The 25,640-nt window shown below is 35.4% G+C and overlaps 3 protein-coding genes across 5 annotated transcripts in view; 2 read left to right on the top strand and 1 right to left on the bottom strand.

Annotated features, from left to right (window-relative positions):
* LOC102603029 (DNA annealing helicase and endonuclease ZRANB3) overlaps nt 1-4,535 on the top strand; it is a 17,062-nt gene extending 12,527 nt beyond the window's left edge. Inside the window, exons 18-24 of the mRNA XM_006345102.2 lie at nt 113-424; nt 575-762; nt 840-942; nt 1,025-1,170; nt 2,928-3,007; nt 3,290-3,465; nt 3,771-4,535. Coding sequence (XP_006345164.1) covers nt 113-424; nt 575-762; nt 840-942; nt 1,025-1,170; nt 2,928-3,007; nt 3,290-3,465; nt 3,771-3,950 — 1,185 coding nt within the window. The 3' untranslated portion in view covers nt 3,951-4,535. The remainder of the gene's footprint in view (nt 1-112; nt 425-574; nt 763-839; nt 943-1,024; nt 1,171-2,927; nt 3,008-3,289; nt 3,466-3,770) is intronic.
* A 783-nt stretch (nt 4,536-5,318) lies between these two features.
* LOC102602693 (uncharacterized) lies at nt 5,319-16,841 on the bottom strand. The gene is made up of 8 exons (XM_006345101.2): nt 16,497-16,841; nt 14,872-16,092; nt 10,615-12,300; nt 9,306-10,391; nt 8,788-8,892; nt 8,608-8,697; nt 6,171-6,281; nt 5,319-6,098 (listed from the first exon to the last, which is right to left on the bottom strand). The coding sequence occupies exons 1-8, from the start codon at nt 16,554-16,556 to the stop codon at nt 5,562-5,564; spliced, it is 4,896 nt and encodes a 1,631-aa protein (XP_006345163.1). The 5' UTR covers nt 16,557-16,841; the 3' UTR covers nt 5,319-5,561.
* A 3,443-nt stretch (nt 16,842-20,284) lies between these two features.
* Nucleotides 20,285-25,585, top strand: LOC102602354 (heparanase-like protein 1). 3 transcript variants are annotated; one of them, XM_015307725.1, is made up of 10 exons: nt 20,285-20,576; nt 21,371-21,629; nt 21,747-21,783; nt 21,964-22,147; nt 22,620-22,768; nt 22,877-23,110; nt 23,529-23,718; nt 23,803-23,928; nt 24,072-24,171; nt 25,063-25,585. In XM_015307725.1, exons 2-10 carry the CDS (start codon nt 21,420-21,422, stop codon nt 25,453-25,455), a joined length of 1,623 nt encoding a protein of 540 aa, XP_015163211.1. In that variant the 5' UTR covers nt 20,285-20,576; nt 21,371-21,419; the 3' UTR covers nt 25,456-25,585. The 3 variants fall into 3 exon arrangements, with proteins under 3 accessions (XP_015163211.1, XP_006345162.1, XP_015163212.1); XM_006345100.2 differs by having other exon boundaries at nt 20,285-20,737; XM_015307726.1 differs by lacking the exon at nt 20,285-20,576 and adding an exon at nt 21,038-21,108.
* Nucleotides 25,586-25,640: the final 55 nt, after the last annotated feature.

Here is a 25,640-nt window from a genome sequence, read left to right as displayed (position 1 = left end):
CCCCCGAGGGGGGAGTGGTGGGTGGGTGGGTGGGGATGTACATCTGCAGTTTGCTTTGTTGATGTTGAGTTAGTTTTGATTTGGTTGAGTGCTTGGATTTCTATGGTTTCAGGTCAGCCAATATACAGGAAGGATTCACCTGTACTCTTGTATTCCTGGAATTGATTCCAGACCAAAACCACTTTTTAAGAATTTCCGGCCAGAGGATGTTTCTCTAAAACTGTCCCCTCCCAAGGAAGTTGAGAAAACAGCTTATAATAATATCAACGAGGATATGAGTTGTCAGTATGCTCTCGTGGAATTCCTCAAACAATGGAGCAAGTTGAGTGCAATCGAACGAAGGAAACTGATTGGAAAGGCCTTGCAACTTCCGTTATGTGTTGAGTTGTCCTATTTAAATGAAAACCTTAATCACGATAATGGGGTATGTTATTTGCTTTTCTTTTGTCTTTGAGTTTGTTCCCAAATCATTAGCCTTTCATTAGTGACTTACCTCTGGTTATATCTGTTTTTGACTCATCAGAATTGGAAGGTGGTTTTAACTCTTTAGAATGTATTGGTGTTTTTCTTTCAGGGACTGCTGAAAGGTAGAAGTAAGAGGAGAACTACACCGTTGGACGAACTTAGCTATCCCTTACCCCCAAATGCTGTCTGGAGGAAGATCCATCTTTGCAACGGGAAAGGGAAGCAAGAGAAAATGTACACACAGGGGTGGTCCGACAAGGATGAACCACTCTGCAAGCTCTGTCAAACTCCTTGCAGGTGAGTTCAAATGATTATTTTGGGTAAAAATGAGGACAATGTTTGGGTCACCAATGCTTTGTTGACTTTGTTTCCAGGAATGCCAATGCTAAAACTCCTGACTACTTTGAAGATCTCTTCTGTAGCTTGAACTGCTGTGAGGAGTATCACCTTAGAACTAATAATAGATCAATCCGTAATGTATGTTTTCACTTATATTTTTACTAAAATGAGTTTTGCTCATGCAAGAAATCCTTTAGTTGTTGAACCTTGGTACTTATAGGCACTTTTCAAAATTGAGCGTGGCATTTGCACAAACTGCCAACTAGACTGCCACAAACTTGTGGAGCGCATCAGAGCATTGTCAATTGAGAGTCGCGAAGAGTATATCGGCAAAGTAGCCCCAAATTTGGTAAAGCGTAAGAAATTGTAAGTACGCAACTTAGAAGAGCATTCCATTCATGCCAAGGTCTTATGTTTTTCCGCATTGTTTTTCTTCCCGGTGTATACATATATGTAATTGTCTTAAGCCATAATTAAATATGTACTGACCATCTCAAGAAAGAGAAAGTAACACGCCTGTATCAGTTATGTTTAAGCACAATGTGTAGCTCGTGTGCAACAAGGAACATTTCTGTTTTCCTGTACCCTTCTTCTTTTTGATAATTATTTGTGTTCCTCCTAGTACTAGCTCCATTTTCTTCCTTTTGTTTGTTCATGTCCATATTCAACTATTTTATTTCATTTTTATCATTTCTGATGTTATTTTTGTGTATTGTGTTTTTGGTGTAAAATTATGATGAGTATGTTTAGCTATTAAGAATGTACATGTTGCTTTTTGTCAGAGGGAAGGATCTATCGTAATTCCTAGGTATATTGAAATGCCACCTCCTATCCTAGAACATCCTGGCAATTTTTTTGAGAAAATGTAACTTGTATTATAAACAAAGGAATACTCAGGACGCATTACAGTAATACTTACAATCAGAAATACGAAAGTGTTGCTGTGCCTGTTTTCCTATGAACTCATTAAGAATTCTAAGATACTAGGGATATCCTCATCTTCATGAGGATATTCATGTTTACACCAATAATAGAAAAGAGCTAAACAATTCAGTTTCATCTTCTCCCTAGAGCAGCTCTTGTTCTCAAAACATCTCTGATTCCTTTCCAGCCAAATAGTCCACCAATTGCAGACTGGGACAATCTTCCATCTCTCCCTGTGCCCTGATTGATTTCCATCCCGATTCCAACATGCCAAAGCTTCCTTTATGTTTCCTGGCATAGACCAATTGATGAACCTTGTATTCATGAAAATGTGCCAAAGTTTCAGTCTCCTTACAGTGTAAAAAGAGATGATTTATTGTCTCTGCCTCACATTCACAAAAAAAACATCTGGAGCACAAATGGAGGCCCTTCTTCATACGGTTATCCTGCGTGAGAACAACCTGTTTTGCTAAGAGCCAAGTTAAACAGGGCATCCAGATAATTTTGCATGGCCAGTAGCTTGGTTGAGTGTGTGTCCTCTGAGAGTTTTTGTAAGCTGCTCCAACTGAGAATCTCCCCTGGAGCCCATAACAGTTTGTTTTCACTGTTATTGAGTTCCTTGCATCGTTCCAGGATATTAAAAAATCAACCATGCTATTCACCTCTCAATCATTTAAAGGTCTCCTAAAACCTTAAATTCCAACCCTGAGCATCTCTCATTTCCTGGCAATTTTACCCTCTTGTCCTTTATCTAATATGTGTGGAGGTAGCAGTGGCATGACAACTAGTCTTCAAGAACATAAAAGAATTCTAGTCTACTGATTTAGGAACTACATACCTTGATGGCATATACTTCACTTTAAGAATTCCAGTCTACTGATTTAAGATGTGTGGAGCTTTTCAGAAGATATGCCTACATTCCCCACCCTCCTACTACACACGTATAATTAACTTTAATCCTATATGTTAAAGTAAGGGAGCTTTTTTTGGGGGTGGGTGGGGTGGTTAACTATGTGAACAGTTTTCATTTGCTTAAACAGCCTCCCCTTCCCCACAAACATCACATTAGTGTTGGACAAACTAGAAAAATTGGAATGGGTGCAAGGCAAATAACACAAAAGAACCATCAGGTTTAGTTTGTTGTTCCTCAGTGGTCTATGTATTTGCTGGAATACCAGTTAATTGTTTGCATTTGGCAGATTTCAAAAGCTTGTTCAGGACCCTATTGATGGCAATGCATGGCATGCGGATCACATTATACCTGTATATAAAGGGGGAGGTAAATGACAAGAGAAACTCTTCCTTCTTCTTGCAAAGTTTTTGTTCAAGGGTCATCCTCTTGAAGTTTTTGATAGATTTACTGGGATGATCTCTGGTTCTCTCTACTCTCTTTTCTCATTTCTATTTCTGTGCAAGCAATTTTCCCTTCTCTTTCCCCTCGCCCTCTACCTTCCTCTTCCTACTTAGTCCCTTCTTTTTTCTGACCTTTTTATGCATCACGTATCTACTTTTTCACTTGAAAATCCCACTCCCGTCTTCTTGTCTTTTGAAATTCTTGCAGGTGAATGTAGGCTAGAGAACATGAGGACATTATGTGTTGCTTGTCATGCTGATGTCACTGCTACTCAACATACAGAACGGCGTTTGACTAGACTTGTGGCAAAGAAGAAACTCAAAGCTGTCATGAGCAACCTCAAAACTATTAATAAACCCAAGCAAAAAGTGGATGAACCAGAGGTGTGTACTTTTCTAGACTTCGCTGGTTAATTAATGTGTAGCTTTATTGAGTTTGCTCTATTCGTAAATAATCATGTGATAAGGTAGTTTGTACACAAAAAGATCTTGGAAACTATAATTGGGCTGGGGATAGTGCAGATATTTATCTCAGTGAGTAGGATGTATTTGCAAAATTAATTGTAATTTATATCACTTTGGCCTATTGATGTGACAATCCTATTTGTGGCACACGGTTCTGGGTTGTTGGCATCGTATGCTGTTACTATGAGATTAAGTCCTCTTTTCCGTTTTGCTATTTATTTCAGGGTTCACGGCATTCTGATGTTGAAGAGAACAAAGATGAGGATGAACTTCTAGTGAATGTTCCAGGAAGTGCATATTCCATTAGCACTGCAAGTCAAGAACGAGGAAATTCAAAATTGGAAACTAGTGCCAGTAATGTCTTGGGTGAGGCGCGGCATAATGATGTGCTGCCCAGTGCATAGAGCTTACCTTAGTCTTGAGGAAAACTAACTGTAAATATTTGGAGATGTTTATTTTGTTAAAGAAATAGGTAATGTGATGTGCCTCAAGTTATAAAAACTTATTCCAGGAGGCCAAAATAAGCAATTAAGAAACTTAGTAACTGTCATGAGACAGTTACACATGTATTGGGTGGTTTTTTCTGTAGAAATAGGGGCAGGGCAGTTAAAACAAAGGCATTCAGAAAATTAAGAAAAGGGAATTCTGGGAGAGTTTCTAGCCTCTCGAATGTCTAGAAAGGTTGTGATCTTTACAATTATATAACTAAAGTTCATTATTGTCTTAGGATGTGATTTATTATGTCAGTAGTGTGATTGTTTTGTTTTCAGACTTCTTGTTGTAATATCAGTGAATCTAGTGTGAAACAGCAGTATTTGTTCCCTTATTTTCTATTTCAGCAATAAAGTCTATCATAATGTGAGTGAGTTTCTGGATACTTACACGATCTATTATATTATCTGATCAGAATTGGTTTGCCAATTGTATTTTGGGACACGTTTGTGGGAAATTTTCCGAGTGATTTGCTTATATATCATGCTGCTTTGTTTTAACTTTTTATATATTCAGTTTCTTGTAGGAAAAAGGTTGAAGTACTGAAAACCTTGTGTATCCACTACATAAAATCATTGATATGGTGTTTGAGACACCATCCTGATGTTTGGTTGGTCTTGAGTAGCTTATTCAATTACATAATTTAGTCTCATAAAACAACATAATCCACTGTAATCCCACAAGTGGAGGGAGGGTTGGAAGATCATGATCACGTCATTAACCTCGAAAATCAACAATTAGATGAATAAACTAAGTTGATGAAATTGGATAGAAGACATTACCTGTACATTTGTAGGGTTGAGAGGCTGTTTTCTCATAAAACAACATATCTAGTGTAATCCCACAAGTGGAGGGAGGGTTGGAAGACCATGATGTCATTAACCTCGTAAATAAGCAACTAGATGAATAAACTAAGTCAATGAAATTGGATACTCCACATGATTGCTTAGCAGAGACATAAGCACTGTAATTTCTCTCAAACTGTGATCACAACTAACATCTCAATCTTCACCCCTACATTTGTAGGGTAGAGAGAGATTGTTTTCGATAGATCCTTTACTCAGAAGGATTAGTCTCATAAAAAACCTATGTAATATGTAGAGCAAATAACACACTGGATAGGAAGCAGAAACTACAAGCTAATGAATTGCACCATCCTCAAGCCTCCAACAACTCCTTCAGCTGGTAGATGATGATCAGAGATGCTTCACTTGCCATTATTTACACAACTCCTTTGTTAAGATAATAGACAGAAAGTTCAGGTGGTAAATAAAGCTTTCTTAGGAAAAAAGAGAGTGGCTTTAGAATTTAGAAGTGCAGTAAGATGTCACTAAAATCAAGCAACAGTTGCTGCAGTTGTCTTATTAGCGTTTAAAGGAACCTACATCTTTAAATTTAGCAGTTCCTAACGAATAACCAGCAGTATCTAACTGTAAAGAAGATTACAGTGTCATATACCATGCTTATTTGACATTAAGCACTCAAAAAAATGGATACAACTTAAAGCTATACAGTAAGTAAATTCATAATTCTCCATTCTCATTGCAGGTGACTGCAGCAAAAAACTGCTCTGCTTTATCAAGTACGTCAGTAGATAGTCTAGAGTGTAACATCCATGCGGTTGTGCTCTCTGGCACAGGTGAATTGCTTTTCAGACTCTTGCCTTCACAAGGCTTTACCACTTTGTTCTCTCTTAAGCTTCGGATCCTGGCAGTTCTAGTAGTCAGCAATGGACTACCTCTTTGGGGAAGGACCCGAGCATTGCGACTATTGCGGTTTGACTTTAGTGGGACATCAACTTGAAGATTTTTAGATTCAGGACCCAGCTGAGCAGTTGCACCAGCCTCATCTAGTGATGGATTATTAGGTATGGTAAAAGAATTAGCAGAGGGAAGACTACTTCTACAAGCTTTCAGCAAAGCAAGGAGCATATCGGTGCTTAGTTCTTGCTGAATGACATCCTTGTTCTGTTCACATCCAAAGCAGGCAGCAACCATGGTACCCGCCAAGACTGGCATTAACTCTGGATCACTAAAGAACATAAAAGGAAGGTCGCATACCTGTTTTGCACAATCCACAGTTAAATTTCTATTTTTCAGGCAAAGTCTAAGTAGAAAGAAAGATATATGCACCTTGTGAAGAATAGTAGGGCTCTTTCCCCATCGAAGAACAGCTTGGTTTTCAGGATGGAACAATGAAAAATAACCAAGAAGCGGCAATGATTCTAGCAGCAACAAACCGATCTGAAACACAAAACACCCAAATGAAAAAGACTAAATAAATTAGACCTGTACTTTGTCAAGAGGAAATAAACCATGTGAAAACATGAAGCCCAACAATTATACAAAAATCCAATTACTCTCTAATAAGATGCTTGTTTCAGAGGAGCATTCTCATTCTATTCCTGGAATCCAAAAAATGAAAAGTCAAACAAAACTGAAATACCTAAACATCAGAAGGGACTTAATAACTCATTTGAATGAGGGCCTGGTGGTAATTAGGGCCAGTGCTACGAAGTGAGACAGCCAATAACCAAGATCCACTTTTGTTGTAGACCCTGTATGCCTAAGATCTTTTGTATTTTATGCGAGTGTAAATATCTTTCCAAGCTATTGTCCATAGGATTTCAAGATCTATCTTAATCAGAGAAGTTCAGACTTCAGAGGGCTGTTTGATTGCAGACATGCTGTTCTTATCATTCGGACTTCAGTCACGCCAGACAAGTTACAAAAGGTTCCAAACAAAATAAGGTCTATTCAATTCAACCCGTCACAACTTTTAGAAAACATATTTGATGATATAACCGAGAAGTTAGTTAATAGTGCTGATCAATTCAGGCCTTCACAGAGTAAAAGCTTTCAAACCTTGTCTTGTCTTTACTCATCGGTCACAATATGTTTTTAGGAACACCAAGTTTTTCTTATATTAAACTTTACTTTGTACCAGAGAAATATAATATATATAAAAAAAGTAGATGTTCCTGAGAAATGCACGACAACCATGGAACAATATACTGACAACTTTTCCTATAGTGCATCAGCTTAAACAATAAGAAAGTGTGAGTTTAGGATCTCTTTCTAAATGAAAATGGACAAAAAAAATTAAATTTTTTTGCACCCAAGGGTGTTGCCCAGGGGCGGACCCATGTGGGTTCCAGGGAAAAAAATTACACAGTATATATAAGGTAAATTTTCTGTATTTTTGTAGATATATATATTTTGAACATCAACTTGTAGATATATACAAGTTGATGGATCAGACAAATCAACAGTGCTCAAGTTGGCCTTGGAAGCAAATATGGAAGAGCAGAATCCCTCACAAAGTCTCCTTTTTTGTTTGGTCAATGGCTAAGGAAGCAGTCCTTACACAGGACAATGTTATGAAGAGGGGGAGAACCTTGTGTTCCAGGTGCTTCCTATGTGGTGAAACATCTGAGACTGTTAACCACCTATATTTTTACATTGCAAGTACACCCATCATCTGTGGAGAATATTCCTAAGCCTCAAAGGCATCTCCTGGACAATGCCCAGGAATGTAGCTGAGGCATTACCATGCTGGGAGGAAGCAGGTGTACATGCTAAGGGACAGAGGTAGATGGAGAATTATCCCGGGGGCTATCTGGTGGGCTGTTTGGAAAGAAAGGAATTCAAGATGTTTTGAGAGCATAGAGAACAATGTGCAGAAAGTTAAACTAAACTGCATTTTACTTTTAGTCTTTTGGTGTAATCAGTTATACTCTAATGACATTGTCTCTATTATTGATGTGTTAGACTCAATTTAGACGTAGAGAAGTGAAATTAGGAGTAGACCTGTATATAAGGTTACAGTACGACCCATGTACTGTTTTGTGATATAATACAAAGTTACCAAGTTAAAAAAAAAAAAAAAAAATTTTTGAACCCCCTCAATAACAAGGAGAAACTGATGGCGCAGTGGCAAGTCCCTCAAAAATTAAGCTTCACGTCACCAGTTTGAATCCCTGTGATAGCGTTTTATTTTTTTCTTTTTTAGTTTCAGTTTTTTTTTTTAATTTTCAGTTCTGTTTTTCAAGTTTTTTTATTTATTTTAAAAAACGTGCTAAAAGTGTGATTTTAAACCCAAAAGTATTCAAGGTTCCCATTTCTAAAGGATTACACGTTTATACTTTTATTTTTCGAACCCCCTGAACGAAAATCCTGGGTCCGCCACTGGTGTTGCCTAGTGGTTATTGAAGTGGGTTGAGCACCATGAGGTCTCAGGTTCATATCTCATCAAAGACAAAACACTAGGTGATTTCTTTCATCTCTTCTAGCCTTGGTTGACAGAGTTACCTGATACCTATTGTCGGAGGGAGGTGGCAGGTATTCCATGGAATTAGTCGAGGTACGCACGAGCTGGTCCGGACAATTTTTCAGCTTAAAATATGGAAATTTGTGAGGATCTTTTGATTGTACTTTCTTCCCTCCAACCAAAAGACAGTGGCTTTCCAAGACTAGCATAAACATTTACAACACTTCTCTATGTTCATTGAATCATATGAGATGTTCAATCTGAACGCCAATCATGAAACCAAAAGCACCAGAAAGTCACCTGGTCAGTTGCTGTGCCCCATTTGCTTGTGCTATAAGAGAGAAGAAAACTCATCAAGTGAAAAAATTCCATTTTCAGATCTGGTCGGGCCTGTGGTCCAGCAAAGAGAATAAAGAGTTCTTTTTAGCATCTAAGACTTTTAGAGAGAAAGTTGATACAGATGGTGGCAAATCAACTTACTAGCATCTTCTGGATAAAAGATATGTCAATTAATGCTAAATTGTTCAACACCTTCAATACACCAGTTGCCACATCTTCAAAATTGGATGGAAGGACATAGGAGGCCTGCAAAGAAATACAATCAGATATGCAGTAGACACAGAACTAAGCAGACTATGATCACAAGTAAACTCAAGCTTAGGTTTCAGCTTACTTTTTAGAAAGCTAGAAGCAACCGATTTTTTATTTTTTTCTATGAAGTAAGTTGTTAGAAGCAACCAACTTTATTGTTAACTTATGAGGAGTTTCAAACAATTACTTCCTGGTATTAGAATGACTCGATGTAACATGCTTACGATAGAGAATTGATAAACAAGAACAAAAGTAGCAAACAAATATGACGTTCACGACATCCTAAATATAGATAGACAAGGCCCAGTAAGATTCATGAACTTTTGAAATTGCACAAAATCTAAATCCTGCAGAAAACCTAAAAGCTAGATTTTACAAACAAATTTAATGGTATCCACAAAGTTTACCTGCTGTTCAGAACATCTATTATTAGCCTGTAATAATACAGCTGTCAACATTGATGGAAGACAAACTAAGCCAGTCTCAGATACGGCTGAAAGAAGAAACTTCACTGCCGGCTTCATCACTGATTCATTTCCACCGATATGACCTTCACTATTATCTCGAGATTTCTTCTCGTCTGTCTGAAGGTTATTGTACGTCACGTTGCTAGTAGATTCCTGCAGTACATCTGCAGTTTCTATGCTAGCAGCAACCGAGTCAACTTTGTCAGAGCTCAGAGCATTTACAACTGTACCCTGATGTTCTTTTATTGTAGGAAATTCATCCAGGGGTCTATCCTCCGGTACATCCGACAAACCCAAGGCTACACCTCCATTTACTCCAGGAAATACCAATTTACCATCATTTTGGGAATTGCACAAAGGAGAAGAAGACTTCAAGTCTGCAGCTTCAGCAAGTTCAATGTCATTCTTTTCATTTCTATGAGTTGATGCACCAGGAATGTTTTTACATGTTAATGAAGACGTATTTCTGAATCTGAATGTAAGAACTGCCAACAGATTTACACCAAGAAGAATTGATGAAGGGAAAGGAGAACCTTCTACAGGTGGTCTATCATAAAGTGCAAAAAGATCCCGTAACCGGTGAATAACTTGGTATGCAATTACAAGCTCGATTAAACCATCTTGCAGTTGAAGGGAACGTTCATCCGTACTTGTATGACCAATAATTGCTGCTGCTGTCCAAAGGAAACCATCCAGAACTTCAGCCATTAGCTCCAACCTTTCAGTTGATGCCTTACATGTGACCAGGTTGGCAGAAGCAGAGCCATTTGATGAGGCTGCAATTTTGATGTACGTTTCAAGAGCTGCCGCCAACATGGGGATGATGGGGGGTAGTAGATTTTGCGCAAGAAAATAAGACTTGTTTGCAGCCGCTGAAAGTACAACTTTCAGAAGCCTTAAAAGGAAGACTGTAACCTGGCAGCTTTCTGGTTTTGATGTGTGAGATGCAGGAAGTGCAGAAGCAATAAAATCAACCAGACCAGCTTGACGAGAAGCCTGCAGCTCAGCATCCCTTCCCTCCAAAAACTAGTTACAACACAACGCCAGAAGCAATTAGTAACAAATAATTCATGAAACAAAATTGAACTATTAAATCCACAATAGTTTCAAGAACTTATTCTAGTCAAAATGGTGTGTACATTGCAGTTCTTCACAACGGGATAAAGTAACTATTTTTCTTAATGCCACTATATTTGTCATTGTGAACAGGAATGCAAGTGAAACAAACTTCAAAAGTGTAGTATATCACCTTAATGATTTCAGCTGTTATTAGTCCAAAGCTCGCAGCCCCTTCTTTTCTTGCTTGGCGAAGTCTTTGAAGTTCTTGAAGCCACTTTGCAATTTTCACCCTTGCAATTGCCACTGCAGTTCGATATACAAAACCTGCATTTTCTGTACTGGTTGAAGGTTCAGGACAATCATATTTCAATGCCATAAGTCGTTGGCGGATTTTTTTGATCCTCCGTTTTAACGATTGCTGAGTAGTGATGTGTCCAGGAGCAAGCATAGAGCCTTCAGGAGCAAAGCCATTGTTTTCGTTATAATCCTCACAGTTACTGATCGGCGTAGATCTACCTTGAACCTCCTTAGCCACAGAACGACGAAATAATGGTGAAGACTGATCTCTGAAATCCATTGAAGCTCTTTCCCGTATTTGCTCCAGATAAATTTTACGACGCTGTTCACTTTCTCTGAGTCTTTCAGCTAACTTCTGGGCTAGGAGTTCAGCTTCCTCCTGTTGAGCTTTGGCTCGAACCTCCTTTCTCCGCATCTGTTCCATCGTCTTCGCTTCACGTGCGGCACTTGATGCTTTACGCTCCTCTTCCCTTCTTACTTGTGCCTCTTCCTTTTTCCTCTGTGTCTCTGCAAGGCGCTGCAACTTTTCTGCTTCAATTAGTTTCTTGCGTTCCAAGACAGCTTCTTCCCTTGCCATATCTTCTTTCTGTTTAGTTTTCAGCACTTGAAGTTTCTCAGCCCTCCTCAACTCAGAATCATGGAGTTTCTGGCGCAAGATGAGCTTTTTGTTCTCTTCGTTGAGTGAAGTAATGAATCGAACTTCATTTACTTTTATGCTTTCATCACCTGCCCTTCTTACTACTTCAGCTAGGTGAGCTTCATGGCGGGATTCACTACGTTGGTGCCTAGCATACATCACCTCTCGCAATTTCATACTACGCACAGTTTGCCATTCACTTACACGGTTCAGCTTCTCAGATGTTCGCTGAAGTTTTTGAACTCTCTCATTCTCAAGTTCAGTTCTAATTCTCATTGCACGTGCATGTTTTTCTTCCGCTTCTTTTTTTAAGTCAATAGCTGACTTCTTCTTTTTCTCAGGAGACATGAGTTTGTCGTGCAAAGTGCGTGCACGCTCTGCACTTCTTCTACTCAAGCCAGGTGAATACGAAAAGCGAGATGAAACTCGGTGTGGTGTGGAGAGTACATCTTCCCAGTTCCTCTTCTCCTTCCAAGCATCCATTGATCTCCAGGAGCTTCCATTTCGCTTTTCTTTGTCTCTTTCATAATGTCTTTTCAAGTGATCTATAGGCTTTAGATTTTTCTCATTGTCTCTCCTGTTCTTTCCATTGACAGATGTGGAAACCCCCTCCTTAGGAGGTAATCTAGATGCATGAGAAGCAGACTTGCCCGAGTCAACATGCCTCTTCTCTCTACTCAAATTTCCATGAGAAGGATTTAACGCATTACTCTGCTTCCTACTCTTCTCTAATGATTCATTTGAACAGCTTTTTTTGTCACCTTTCTCATTAAAAGTCTCCAAAACACTAGTACTTCCACAATGATGATCATAACAATTAGGTTCCATTTTCTCCACACCTGTAGCTGACATACTAGCTCTTTCATGTTGAATTTTTCGAAAAGCCTCCAGAGATGAAGCCAGTATTTCTGCCCTATGCGGTGAAGTTGTCATCCGGCGGACCTGCATTCAGAAGAAAGACAGATTTTGTTAAATTAAAAAAGGAGTAGATAATTAATGTATCCACGTGTCTTTGTGTGTATGATATGCATTGATACTCCTAAAAGATGCTGCAATTATCCAGGCCCACAGATGAAGCTACTTACCCTATTGCTTTGAAAGCCTTACCACAAAAAAAAGAAAAAGATTGGAAAAGGTTGCTTATTTAGAATACAGGAAATTCGAGAAATGGTCACAAGGGCTTTCTCACTTCATTTAGAATGAGAAATTCTTGGGCTGGTGTAAGTTTCCTGTTTTAGCTTTTCATTCAATAGCTTTCATTTCCCAAAGTACCTCATATTTCCCTATGTGTCCTTTTCCCACAGAGCTTTGTATTGATTATTAATGACGTAAAAGGCATTTCGTACGCAACACTACAGAAGAGAAGCAGCAAACTGTAAACATCCAGAAACACTTGCACTCCCATCAGCAGGTGTTCCTGTAGTTTCCCAACATGAAAGCACCACACACAATCCCAAGCAGGTCAAGTTTAGTCTGCGTTCTGCTTCACCAATTACTGATAAGCAGAACAGAACTTCAGGATAGAGGCAAAGCACATTTTCAATTTTATATGCTAAATAGATGGTTAACGTCTACGCCAAAATTACATGTTCTTTTCTTTTAGCTGATTTCAGCCTTCTTAAAAAAGCTAGAAATTCCTCCACATTCAGGCAGTGCATCTTCCTTGATGCACTTCTCAGTTATCTTCTTTCCCAGATATCAAAACCAGTGTGTATTCATTATAATGATTTCAACATTTATTTTTTTCTTCAAGTTCTCTGTTAGTCCTCTTAAACTAACTCTTTGCAGTACATTATAATCAAACAGTTTTCTATTAGTACTGAGAGTTGAGTTCCTAATATTGGCAATTTGGCATTCATCACTGTGCTCATGTTTCTAGCTAATTTCTTTTTTTGATGACGTATGGTATTTCACTAGAGTGTTTCCACCTACTTTCTTTTTTTGAGGACGTATGGTATTTCACTAGAGTGTTTCTACCAGGGACGGAGGTACACTATGCTCAGGGTGTCCAATTGGACTCCACACTAAAGTTTCTTAGCCCAACGGTATCTTTAGCCCAGCTAAAGCTGACGCGTGAAGGTCCATCATGCATGCATGTACGCGTTCGAATCCCAGTTACTGCATATTTGATTTTACATTTTCAAAAAGCTCATAATTAATTTCTAAATTATAGTTAATAAATCAGTTATGTTTTTAATAATTCAAAACTAATATTATCTATTAAAAATCTTAAATTAGAGACCTAATCATAGTTAATAAATATGTTATTTTTTCAATAATTCAAAACTCATATTATCTAGTAAAATAATCTTAAATTAGAGACCTACAACTTAAAAATATAACAAAAAAATAAAAGCATAGTAGTCATTAAATTTTAATCATTTTTTTTTCTTTTCACTAAAATATTAAATAAAATTTAAAAGTAATTATTTAATTTAAAGTTAATAAGCAAGTTCTAATTTTTTTTCCATAAAGCCACTAAAAGTGTAAAAAGGCTCTATATAGAATTTCTTTTTAGAAAAACTCGTTTGATTTTACTCTTTATTTTTCATATCTTGTTGTTAAGTCACCAAAGGTTAGTGAAATCATTAAGTATAAAAGTGATTTCATTATAAACTGAATTTTCTCTTTCTCTTTTTTTTTTTGTGTTCATTCACTTCCTATAAAATAAACATGAACATTCAAGCTAAATTTTATGGAATTTGATTTTAAAATTTTTAGTATATTTTTAATTAAAAAAATTAGTTGTTAATGTTACGTAGTTTGATTTCAAATTTTTAGTGCACCCATCGTCAAATTATTTTTTTAACCTATGTGATTCTTGGACACCCTTCGTGAAATTTCTGGCTGGTTTCTACCTAATTTCTTTTGAGTAAAATTTTGTATCTCAGGTTTAAGGGGGGAGAAGAGAATCTTGTCCACTGTGTGAGAAACTCCAAAGTTATCTAGCCGTACTTTAAGTTGGCAATACTCCATCTGTAATTTCATGTTGTCCCTCAAGGTAAATAAAAGTTGGTCATTACTAGCCAGGGAACTCCAGATACTGCTTCAACAAGAACAACAATCATGCAAAAAGAATCTCACTTCCCCACAACAAATAAAGGAAATGTGTGAACAAAATCATTTTTCCTCTAATAAGGTCCCGAAGAGGATGGCCCTTTCATGATTGTTCATCCAATATTATATAATAAGTAATATTGAATTATAAGGAAACATCAGAAGTATTTGAAAGACAGGATAATTCTTCCATTTAAAGAGTTGAAGGACTTCCCAGGCCCAAACTGTGTGTGCTGCAGTACCCCAAACAAGGTAAAGTTAGCATCAATTGATATATACCTTATGCCAGGGGAGTTAGAATAATAATGACTGGTCAGCAGATATTTTAGATATGCTTGCATATATTCATATTGCAGTTTTTCAACTTGCAAATGGCAGATATTGATTTATTTATGTGATAATGTTTTAGGATATCAATACAAAACATTGAAAGATGAGACAAGATAGAGTACTGACCTCCCATGACAGAGCATGTGGTCTGCGATGGTTAGACTTCATGGTAAAAGGTGTTCCATCAGTCGCGTGAGAACTGGATTTTTTCAGTCTCTCAAATTCCTCCACTCTTGAGCTCAATTCTTTAAAATCAGATGTGGCTTCTTCAAGAACAAGAATGGACTCTTTTGTTTGCTCCAGGTCACATTCCAGTTCACAGAGTAGGTAGAGTTCATCTACTGCCCGATTAAGATTCTCAAAGAGAAAGCTCCATAGGCGTTGCCTGAACCTTTCTTTACTTTCACCACTGTCTTCAGCATCAATACTGCTCGAATTAGTTTTAGATAAATCCTCAATGATTGAATTAACTCGTTTGTTCCTAAACTCTTCATTAGAAGATGCCAGAAAGGACTGCCCAATGTTTCCAGATCCTCCTTTAGTAGGTGATAGTGACTCGGGATTCTGGGAAACCATCACTGTTTTTATATTCTGATCAAGACTAGGCACTTCAGGGATTTCCATGCAAGCTTCTTCAGATTCGACAGTGCGCATAACTACACCACTAGGCCCTTCTCTGGCAGCACATTTAACCTTTTCGCCAGGACTCTTGCAAGTGTCACCTTTTTCAAGCTGGGTATAAGCAGCAGTAGCATTAACATCTTCTGAAGATAGTTCCTTCATATTTGGAGACAAAGGATGAGAGTCGAGAATTTGATGGTTTTCATCCTCAGTGGTTGCAACCAATCCATTTTTCTCTAGATCAGTTATAGAAGTGTGTGCAAAAGAATCATTTGTTTGATCAGTTCTTCTACTAAGAAGATCATGATTTTGAATGTCACCAAACTTAATTTCTGCTTGGACAGTACTTCCAAAAGGAGAGGGTAGACCTCTATCATCCAAGTCACCCCACTTGATTTTTGGTAGGACCTCATGGTTAATTCTTTGAGAATGTTCCCTACTGATTCCTTGATTTGAATCTGTTGAAAAACCTAAACTAACAGAAGTACTACAATGACCAACTACACATTTATCGTGCACAATCACTGCATCTTCCTTCAGAACTGACATTACGCCATCACGTATAATACCAGGGCGACTTCCTTTTGAATGCCGAACAGACGATTTAAGATCCTCATTTTTTACAGCTAATGAAGGCTGACTCTCTGGATGGCCAGAAGCAGTTCCTTGAGATGATCCTCCAACCCAACCATGCAGCGAAAACTTTGAACTGTTTCTGTTGTGCTTCTGCACAACAAGTTCACACATTGATTAACAAATAGACTAAAGGATCCAAGAATATGAAACAATCCAGGCTAATTCACCATTTTCTTCACTAAATGGTTCAATAATATTATCCCCAATTCTAAGGCAACCCACTAATCCAATTTCAGAAACATACTGAAAATGATTAACTCTTTATCAGATAACTAAGATACAACTAATCCATCTACATAAATTCAAGATTTTAATCCAAAATAATACCTAAAACACCAGATTATCAGGCTGTACTTTCTTGATTTAGGCCCATAACACAACCTAAACATGGTTCTTGATGATTTCTGTTATAATTAGTAAACCCCATTTTTCTTAATCATCTTTCAGCTTAAAGATAAAAACTAAAATGTTTCAATTTAACAAAAAGTTCACACCTTTTTCACTTGCATCCATCCAGAACCTTCTTGATTATCCCCTCCTTCATTTCTCTCCATCCGAACCTCAAAATTACCTCCTTCAATAAATATGGCTGAAAATTTGATTTTGATATAAATAAACAGTCAGGGAGAAAGAATTTTCCAAAGAAGTTTCGTGGAAAACTCCAAAGAGCTAAACTTTTAAGGGCTACTTTTCTTCCTTTTTCATTTTTTGAATTTCTAGGGTTTTTTTAGGGTGAGTAGTGAGGACCTCCATTAAAGAACCTAACTGCATAAGAGAATGTGTGAAACCAATTTTTTATTTGGAAGCATTGTTCTGTGAGGAAGAAGATGGTGTTTTCGGGACTTCTTTTTTCACTAATATATCCTCTAATTTTGTCCATTTTGACATTTATATCCTCTTTTTTTTCTTTTTTTTTCAAGTACACAGAAAACTACTTAAAACGAGTAACTAATAGTCTGTTTGGTCAAGTTTTAATCGAAAATAAGTGTCATATTTGTTATGGTTGAGCATTTAAATACGTGGATTTTTATTAGATATTTTCGATAAATATTTTGGAATTCATTTGACACGTGTTATCAAGTGTACATTACGTTAAAATAGTTAATAGCATAAAATGTATTTCCTCATGTAATTATACACATGAGTATGAATTGAAACAAATAAAGATTTTATGATTTATTTGTGGCTAATATGTGTATTGCAGAATATATTTTAGTAGTTAACGTATTTACAAAATGAATTGTGAGAGTATATTCAGAAAACTTATCAAAATTTCAAGTTAAAAATATCTCATAAAAACACTTTATCATATATTCAACTGAAATAAATCATAGTTTAAGTGTTTAAATAAAATTCACATGTAAATTTAGAGATAGTCGATGTTCTATCTTTCTTTAACCAAATCTTTCATATTACATGTTTTCTCTGTGTCAATTTATATAATACTATTTGATTGATAGAAAATTTAGATAAAATAATACATAAAGAAAAAATAAATGGAATTACTTAAATTGCAATAGAGAGAATATTAATTATTGAAACTTTAAACTAATTAAACTTGTCGAGATTTTAAAAAAAAAAAAATTAGAAGGAAATTACATTTGTACCCCCTCTAGTTCCTAAGTGGGACCTTGTTGAATTACAAGCTTCTGGGGGAGGTGGTAAGTTAGGTGTACTAAAAAAGAAAACGTGTATTTATGTACTAACGTAATAAGTTCGGTTAAATTTAATATTTTTTATTAAATATTTAGAAATAACTTTTTAAAAATTTATATTTAGTAAATTATTAAAATATTACATTTTTTCAAAAGAAAAATATATTCAAAACATAAATTTAAGTCTATTTTTCACTATCATCTTTTTTGATTATTTTTAAATTAGTCTCGAGAAAATGTAAGTAGTCAATAACCTTATTAAGTGATGTATAATTATGGAGAAAAACATTTGAACCTTAAATAATTTACTTATTTTGAAATATGAAAAAGTCTCAATATATAATTCACTTCATATGGAATAGACAGAGTATAAATTTAGAACATATTCTAATTAAGAATTAAAATTTCAAATTCATAAAGTTTAAAATTTACTTGGCCTTTATAAATAGGTATAATAAATATGCTTTAATTCAATTGGAATTTTATTTTTAGAGATAAAACCTTAGGCTCAATTGAATATTTCATGTAAGATCTTTTTTTTTTTTTTTAGATTTCATGTGAGATCTTGATTTTAATTTAATTCCAATAAATAATAATAACTAAAATTAGCCATGTCGGTGGTTATTACAGATAAAAAAGTACCATATACTTTTTTTGTGACCAAAATTAAGTATAATAAAAGTATTCAATTAATGCTTGAAATCTTCCTACCATAATTACACTCATTGAGCTTTAGTTTTATACGTTTCAAGCACCTTTAAAAATCTCTATTTATTCACTTTTTTATATGATTTTTCACTCTCTGCTGCCTCTTCAGTGATCAACAGCTATATTTTGTTAGGTATATTTTTCTATTTTCTCATATGTACTATATTCTGCATGGTTTTTCTTTAATCGAGTATTTTAATCTTAAGAGAAGGTAGAAGTAGAACGAAGAATATATGTAAGTAAGACATGATTTTAGATAGAAGAATATGATAATCGAGAATTAAGATAAATAACTAGTAGGTAATCGATTGATATTATTGAGTTCTCCTTATTTGTATTATTAATAATAATACCCTCTTATTATTTTTCATTTTTTTGAAAGTTTTTTTACTTGTTTGTTATATATATCTTTGTTTTGTTTATTGTTGTTATTGTTCTTTCTCCATTTTCTATATAATATCTTCATTAATGTATTTTTTTAATGATTTAAATATGCATTACTTTAACTGATAATCTATTAAAAATAAAAAAAATCTATCTACATGATGCGTGCCCTCTCCAAATCATAATAATGAAATTCTAGTAGTTCTTCATTTCATCCTATATATATATATATCAATAATTGACTACAAGCTAAGTGGTTTTGTTTGCACCTAGTTTTACCAAAATCCATTTGATGTTGTCTGTTGATAAGTATTTTGAACTTTTTTACTATATAAACTATAGTATGAATGTTATCACAATCTTTACCCATTAGAATAACAAAATACAATATTTTTAAAGTAGTGTCGGAACAAAAAAAATTATTAAAAAATGTCAATATTTAAGAAATAAACAGACCAAAAAAAAATTAAAAAATAATTCAATATATATATATATATATATATCACTTTTTAAAAAATAAAAAAATAATTCAATATATATTATATAGTACATTCACTTTTTTTTAAAAATCAATATATTATATATTATATAATACATATAAGTTTTTTAAAAAACTATGTCTTAACTGCTACATAGGACTATAAAGAAGAAACGACTTATTGTTGATAGCTTTTTTATTCTCGAGATTTAAATCTAAAATCTCTAATTAAGGAGTGATCTTGTTCAATCACCACATCCCAATTAATATATAGCCAGTGATGGTGTATAAGTTTGTAAGTCTCTTTATTGACCATTATTAACCTGATACATTTCTTAAGTCCCTATGTTGATCATTGTTGATTGATTACATTTCTTAAATTCTTTTAAGTCTCTATGTTGATCATTATTGACCTGATTCATTTCTTAAACAAGTTTATTTTACTAATATTACTTTGCATAGTTATTAATATCAAATACTGTCTGTCTCTTTATCACTAAAATAAACCAATAAATATAGAGATCTGGGTAAAAAATATCATTTTAAAAAAAGTAGATTTTATGAATTTCATATCTCGAATTATATGGGTTTTTTTTCTATTCAACAATCAATAGTAAATACTCTCTCTGTTCTTTTCTTTTTTAGTTGTCATAGTTTTTTTTTTTTTGGAGTCAAACAATACAAATTTGACTAATATTTTAAGATGCATTTTTCTTTTCATCATATCAATACGGAAAAAGTTGCAATCTATATTTCTTTTCGTATAGTTTTTGAATATTTTAAAATATCAAATTAATATAATCTAATTTAATTTTGAAAAATTAGTTAAAATTGACTGTCGAAAAGAAATAAAAGGAGTAGAAAACTTATGCATATAAATCTTCAGATATGAAACTCGAAAAATTGAGATACTAAATTTTCCGGAAAAAAAATCTAGCTAGCTTATTGGGTGTATAGGCATGACTTTAAGTTGAAGACAACTTGGAATTCAACAAAAAATAATAATTGGACGAAGGTCTATCCAACTCATCATATGTGGTGGAGTATTTAATTATCTTTAGTTTCTATTTCCTCCAATTATTTGTCTGCACTTTACACGAGTCACTGTTTCTGTACATATCTACCAAAAACTGAATGAATGAGTGATGACTGTTAGTTGATTCTGACACTTCTCACCCAAAAAAGATTCAATCTTTATCTGATTTCTCACAAATCTGAACCCAACCCATTTCATTTTACTCCATATTCTTGCCATTTACCCTTTTTTTTTGCTGTTTTTTTTCTCGGAATTTGAGCTTAGATTGGTGTCATTATTAGTGTTGGACGTTATAACTCATCTGGGTTGTGAGGTGAAGTTCCATTGGTTCTTTATTCCTTAGATTAGATGTTAGTATAAGCTATGTTGTTCGTACTCTCTAAAAAATGATGCCCCACCCGTGTCGAAGATACTACTTTTGAAGATCCAACAAGCACACGAGAACATTTTTGAAGAGTTCGAGCAATATAAATTGTAAGGGGCTTTTTTTTTTTTGGCTGAATGTTTTTGGTGAATTTGTGTATTGTGTGTTGATGTGGACTTTACTTATACTGCTGGTGGAATATTTGTCTTAGACGTGAAGAAAAAGTTTTCTGAAAACTAATAACAAAAAAGTGTAAGTCTTTAATTGGTTCTGAATTTATATATGCAGTGTTTAAATTATTTTCCAAATTTGGAATTTTCGTCTCTATCTTTATTACTATTGTCATTTATAGATAAGTTTCTTGATCTGGCTAAACTTGACTGACTCAGAGTGTTTAAGGTTCTTTTATATCTAAGCAAGAAAACAATTTGGTTTGCTTACTCATTTCTCATTCATATTTTCTTACTTATCTACACGAGGGGTAAGAATATTTGCGTACACTCTGCTCTCCTCAGGCCCCACTAGTGGGAATACACCGGATATGTTGTATTTTGTTAAATCTACATTTAGTTGTCAAAACACAGTACTTGAGTATGATGTTGTCCAATGAATGTTACTATATTTGTATTCTTGTTAGAAAGAATAGCTTACAATGAATGTTACTATATTTGTTTTCTTGTTTGAAGGAATAACTTACTCTTTAAAAGTCTCTTAACATTTATTTGGTTGCTTCCTCTTGGCAGTATATGATTAGGTTCAAACAGCGGTGAATTCGTGGAGGTTAATCTTCTAATGGACTTCAGAACCTTGTTGTTAATCTTTTTGGCACTATGCCCTGCACTTTCAGCACAAACAGTTAAAGAAATAGTACTTACGATTGATGCATCTACGAAAGTTGCCTGGACAGATGCTAATTACATTTGTGCTACCATTGATTGGTGGCCTAAAGAGAAGTGTAACTACAAGCAATGTCCTTGGGGTTCAGCATCTATTATAAATCTGGTAACTCATACTAGCTTGTTATTGAAGGAATATGTTGTTCTTTAATATTTAAAAGTATAAATATCTTATCGAGTTTCTGATTAAGTCTGTGTTCATGAATGTGTTTTGATTTGTCAGGATTTAACTCATCCATATCTGGAGAATGCTATACGAGGTTTGCACGTACCATTATGCCATAATTTTCAACTTATTTCCAAGTTGTTTTTGTTATTACCATAATTAGCAAACTGAGACCCCAAGATGCTGTCATTTCACCTTAAAATATGAAATGCTCTACTTATAATGATAAGCAAACTGAACTTCTTTCTCTATGTGTCTTTTATTGGTGATACAGCTTTCAAGGGTTTGAGATTACGGCTTGGAGGTTCTTTACAAGACCAAGTAATATATGGCGTAGGGAACTTGAAATCTCCTTGCAGTTCATTCACCCAGCAGAAGGATGGGTTGTTTGGATTCTCTAGGGGATGCTTACCTATGCAGAGATGGGATGAGCTAAATAACCTTTTCAAGAAGACAGGGTAAGATTGGCACATTCTGTACTTCTCCTAATGCATGTAACCGTGTCCTGGCTAATAATCTGGTCTGCTCCTAGGCTGCACATTACGGCTTGATTCTTTACTTATTTTTCTTTTCTCTTCTTTCCATTTACCACTTTCAAGAGGAAACATTCGCCTCCAAGTTTGGTTTATGCTCGAATTTTCTCACTTTCATCTTTTCGAATGACTCTTTGAAGGTCTAAATTGATGGCATTCCACATCTAATGCATGACTCTTTTATGTCACTACTTCTGAATCCTAAATGTGCATCCATAACTTTGAGAAACTTAAAAATGTGGAATATTGTACTTGAAATCTATATTTCTTTTTATACTGAGGACTATGATTTATACCAAAAAAGTAAAGTAAAATAACTTTAGGACTGTTGAAAACTTTCCATGATTCTAAAGTTTCTCCGTTGAAGTTCATTCGAGTTTCACTGCATTTGCTGCAGAGCACTTGTGACTTTTGGCTTGAATGCACTGTATGGGAGACAACCGACAAATAGGCACGCGTGGGTAGGAAATTGGGATTCCAGCAATGCCCTTGATTTCATAAAATACACTGTTGCCAAGGGCTACCAGATAAACTCATGGGAATTTGGTATAATTTCTGGCATGTTTCTTTCTTCTTGCAACTTTATGTTTAGCTCTCTCCTTTATAAGAGCCACAGAGGTTCCTTTCCTTAACCATGCTTTTATCATTTTGTAGGAAATGAATTGAGTGGTAGCGGGATTGGTGCAAGTGTTGATGCTGCACAGTATGGAAAAGATGTTATCCAGCTGCACAATCTCTTAAACCAAGTATATCAGAACACCCCCGTACGTCCTCTACTATTAGCACCAGGAGGATTCTATGATCCTGGGTGGTTCGGCAAGCTCCTTCAGGTTTCAGGGCGTGGCACTGTCAATGTCTTGACACATCATATTTATAATCTTGGCCCGGGTGAGATAGTGCGAATTTTTTTCCCTTTAAGACTGGAGCTATATTAAAAACCTCCTCGACTTAGAAAATCTAGTTCGTATTGATAAAAGTAAGCTTCAATTTTAATTATGAACAGACTACTTTAAACTCATAAAACCAGTGATGAAATCTTAAATGTTTTTTTTTGTATATGACACTTGGTCTCCATTTTGCTGTTGTTTTTGAAATTTTATACTGGTTTAATCTTATTACTTCATTTACATCCTTGAAAAATTGACCGCTTCTATCTATTCTTCATGTGATTATTGTTTAGTGGTTCGAAAGATCTAGAAAGAGTGTAATCATTCTGGTTTATTCTTATGTAGTTTCTTTCTATTATCTAGATTCCGGAGCTGATGAATTTATTTATGTTAATTAAACCAGAAATGTTCTGTTTCAGGGTCTGATAGCAAGCTAGTGGATAAAATTTTAAATCCTGAATACCTGAGTAGAACAGAAGGCACATTCAGCAGTCTTACTCAAACCATTCTAAGAAATGGTCCTTGGGCTTCAGCTTGGGTTGGAGAATCTGGTGGAGCCTTCAACAGTGGAGGTCCTGATGTGTCTAACGCCTTTGTAGATAGCTTTTGGTAAAATTTCTTGCTTGATTTGACTTATAGTATTAGCTAGCAGTCAAGTGAAACAATTCCAAAGACCTTTAATATGGAATATAGGTACTTAGATCAGCTTGGGATGGCAGCCAAGCACCATACTAAAGTATACTGCAGACAGACGCTTATAGGTGGAAATTATGGGCTCCTTGATACCGATACGTTTGTTCCAAATCCTGATTATTATAGGTGAGGTGCTTGACTACTTTATTCAAGTTTGGCTTCACTCTATCATTAGAAGGAGCAGGCTGTTAATTTTCATATTCATGTTGTTAAAGTCGGTGAGAATCTAATAAAAAAGTTTTGATCCTTCTGTTTTCAATTTGATACAGTGCACTTCTTTGGAATAGACTGATGGGAAAAGTAGTACTTGGTGTTTTCAACAGCGCAGCACCACATTTGCGCACTTATGCCCATTGTACAAAAGATAGAGTATGTGTATATCCCGATTCATTTATGCAATATGTGATGCATTACTACATTGGAAAATTGTCTTGATAACAAGTGCTTTAAAGGTTCCCCAAATGAAATTGTTGTGTTTAACTGCTTCCTTTGTTTTCTTTCAGTTGCATAATCTATCATGTCCATATAACATATATTATGGAGTCTCCGACATTAGATATGCTCCTAGTTAGACTAACAAAGATGCAATTACTCTAGTGTTTCTCTGATATTGTTTTGGATTCTGACACATAAGGACTATATGCTATTTAGGTTTGTGAACCCTACAGGGGCAGTTATAACTAAAGTTGACTAGATATAATATGTTTCACTCCTCCATTTGTAGGCTATGCAATAAGCCTTAGTTGATTATGAACTTATCTACACCAGGTGTATACACTAAACCAACTAATGCATGACCTGTGTTTTTCAACTTTAGCTTTTCACTGTCAAGGTTAAATTATTTGGTATTTTCTAAACACCGGGCCTGGTTGAGTTTGTACCCACTGACTCTGTCATTTGCCTTATTTCGAAAACCAACCTTCAATATCAGAATTGCAGCCAATGTCTCAACTTATGCATTGTCAACTTTTCAGTGGGATTAGGCTTCGTGGGAGTCTAGGAGCACCATGTAGTTTCGGAAACAGCCTCTCTACCCCCACGTGGTAGGGGAAAGGTCTGCGTACACTTTGCTGTTCTTGATTCCCTCGATCTCATGCAAATATCAAATGACCCAATCTGGTGTCCCTTAGTCCACTGAACTCTCATTTATGTGTATGTGCTACCTACTGTCTTTCAAATCTCTACTTGATTATTTGCATATCCATACTACTACTAAAGACCAAAACCGCGTATTAACTCACTGGTGTTACCTTTCTTCAGGCAGGTGTGACTTTACTTCTGATAAATTTAAGCACCCAGATTCAGTACAAGGTCAACATCCACTCTACTGCAGAAACCAGCTTGCAAGTAGGTGAGAAAAAGGTTCACAAGAAGAAATCATTCGCGCACAGTATTAAAGAAAGTGTCTCATGGGTAGGAACCAAGTCATCAGATGTTACATTATCGCGAGAAGAATACCATCTAACACCAGAAGGTGGCAACATTAAAAGCAGAACAATGCTCCTCAACGGGAAATTATTGCGACTCACAGAAACAGGAGACATTCCAAGCTTGTCTCCAGTCTTTACAAATCTTAACTCTCCAATATCTATTGAACCATTGTCCATCAAGTTCATTGTTTTCCCCAATTTTAATTCTCCCAGTTGTAGATAGGTATTATTGAGAGCTTCAATACAAATATAACTGTGGCTACAATAATACCAGCCCCTTATAGCTGATTATAATTTTTACATGGAATAACTCATTACTCATTATAGAATCAAATATACCAGTTCAACTTTTCCTTTTTTGTTTATTCATTTATGTTTTTGGCTTTGGATGTAACTAACTATCCATTA

This window comes from Solanum tuberosum, unplaced genomic scaffold, assembly GCF_000226075.1.
Source record: "Solanum tuberosum cultivar DM 1-3 516 R44 unplaced genomic scaffold, SolTub_3.0 scf00062, whole genome shotgun sequence".
Lineage (NCBI taxonomy): Eukaryota > Viridiplantae > Streptophyta > Magnoliopsida > Solanales > Solanaceae > Solanum > Solanum tuberosum.
The sequence above is the reverse complement of the archived record's forward strand: the minus strand, read 5'-3'. Positions and strand labels throughout refer to the sequence as shown.

What these genes read in the sequence shown, in the direction of transcription:
- LOC102602354 (XM_015307725.1), top strand. Translation starts at nt 21,420, where the DNA reads ATGGACTTCAGAACCTTGTTGTTAATCTTTTTGGCACTATGCCCTGCA. An exon ending in CAGCATCTATTATAAATCTG is followed by an intron (nt 21,630 to 21,746) that starts GTAACTCATACT and finishes TTGATTTGTCAG; the next exon opens with GATTTAACTCATCCATATCT. An exon ending in CCAAATCCTGATTATTATAG is followed by an intron (nt 23,929 to 24,071) that starts GTGAGGTGCTTG and finishes AATTTGATACAG; the next exon opens with TGCACTTCTTTGGAATAGAC.
- LOC102602693 (XM_006345101.2), bottom strand. Translation starts at nt 16,556, where the DNA reads ATGGAGAGAAATGAAGGAGGGGATAATCAAGAAGGTTCTGGATGGATG. An exon ending in CACATGCTCTGTCATGGGAG is followed by an intron (nt 12,301 to 14,871) that starts GTCAGTACTCTA and finishes TTCTGAATGCAG; the next exon opens with GTCCGCCGGATGACAACTTC. An exon ending in GCCCTACTATTCTTCACAAG is followed by an intron (nt 6,099 to 6,170) that starts GTGCATATATCT and finishes TGTGCAAAACAG; the next exon opens with GTATGCGACCTTCCTTTTAT.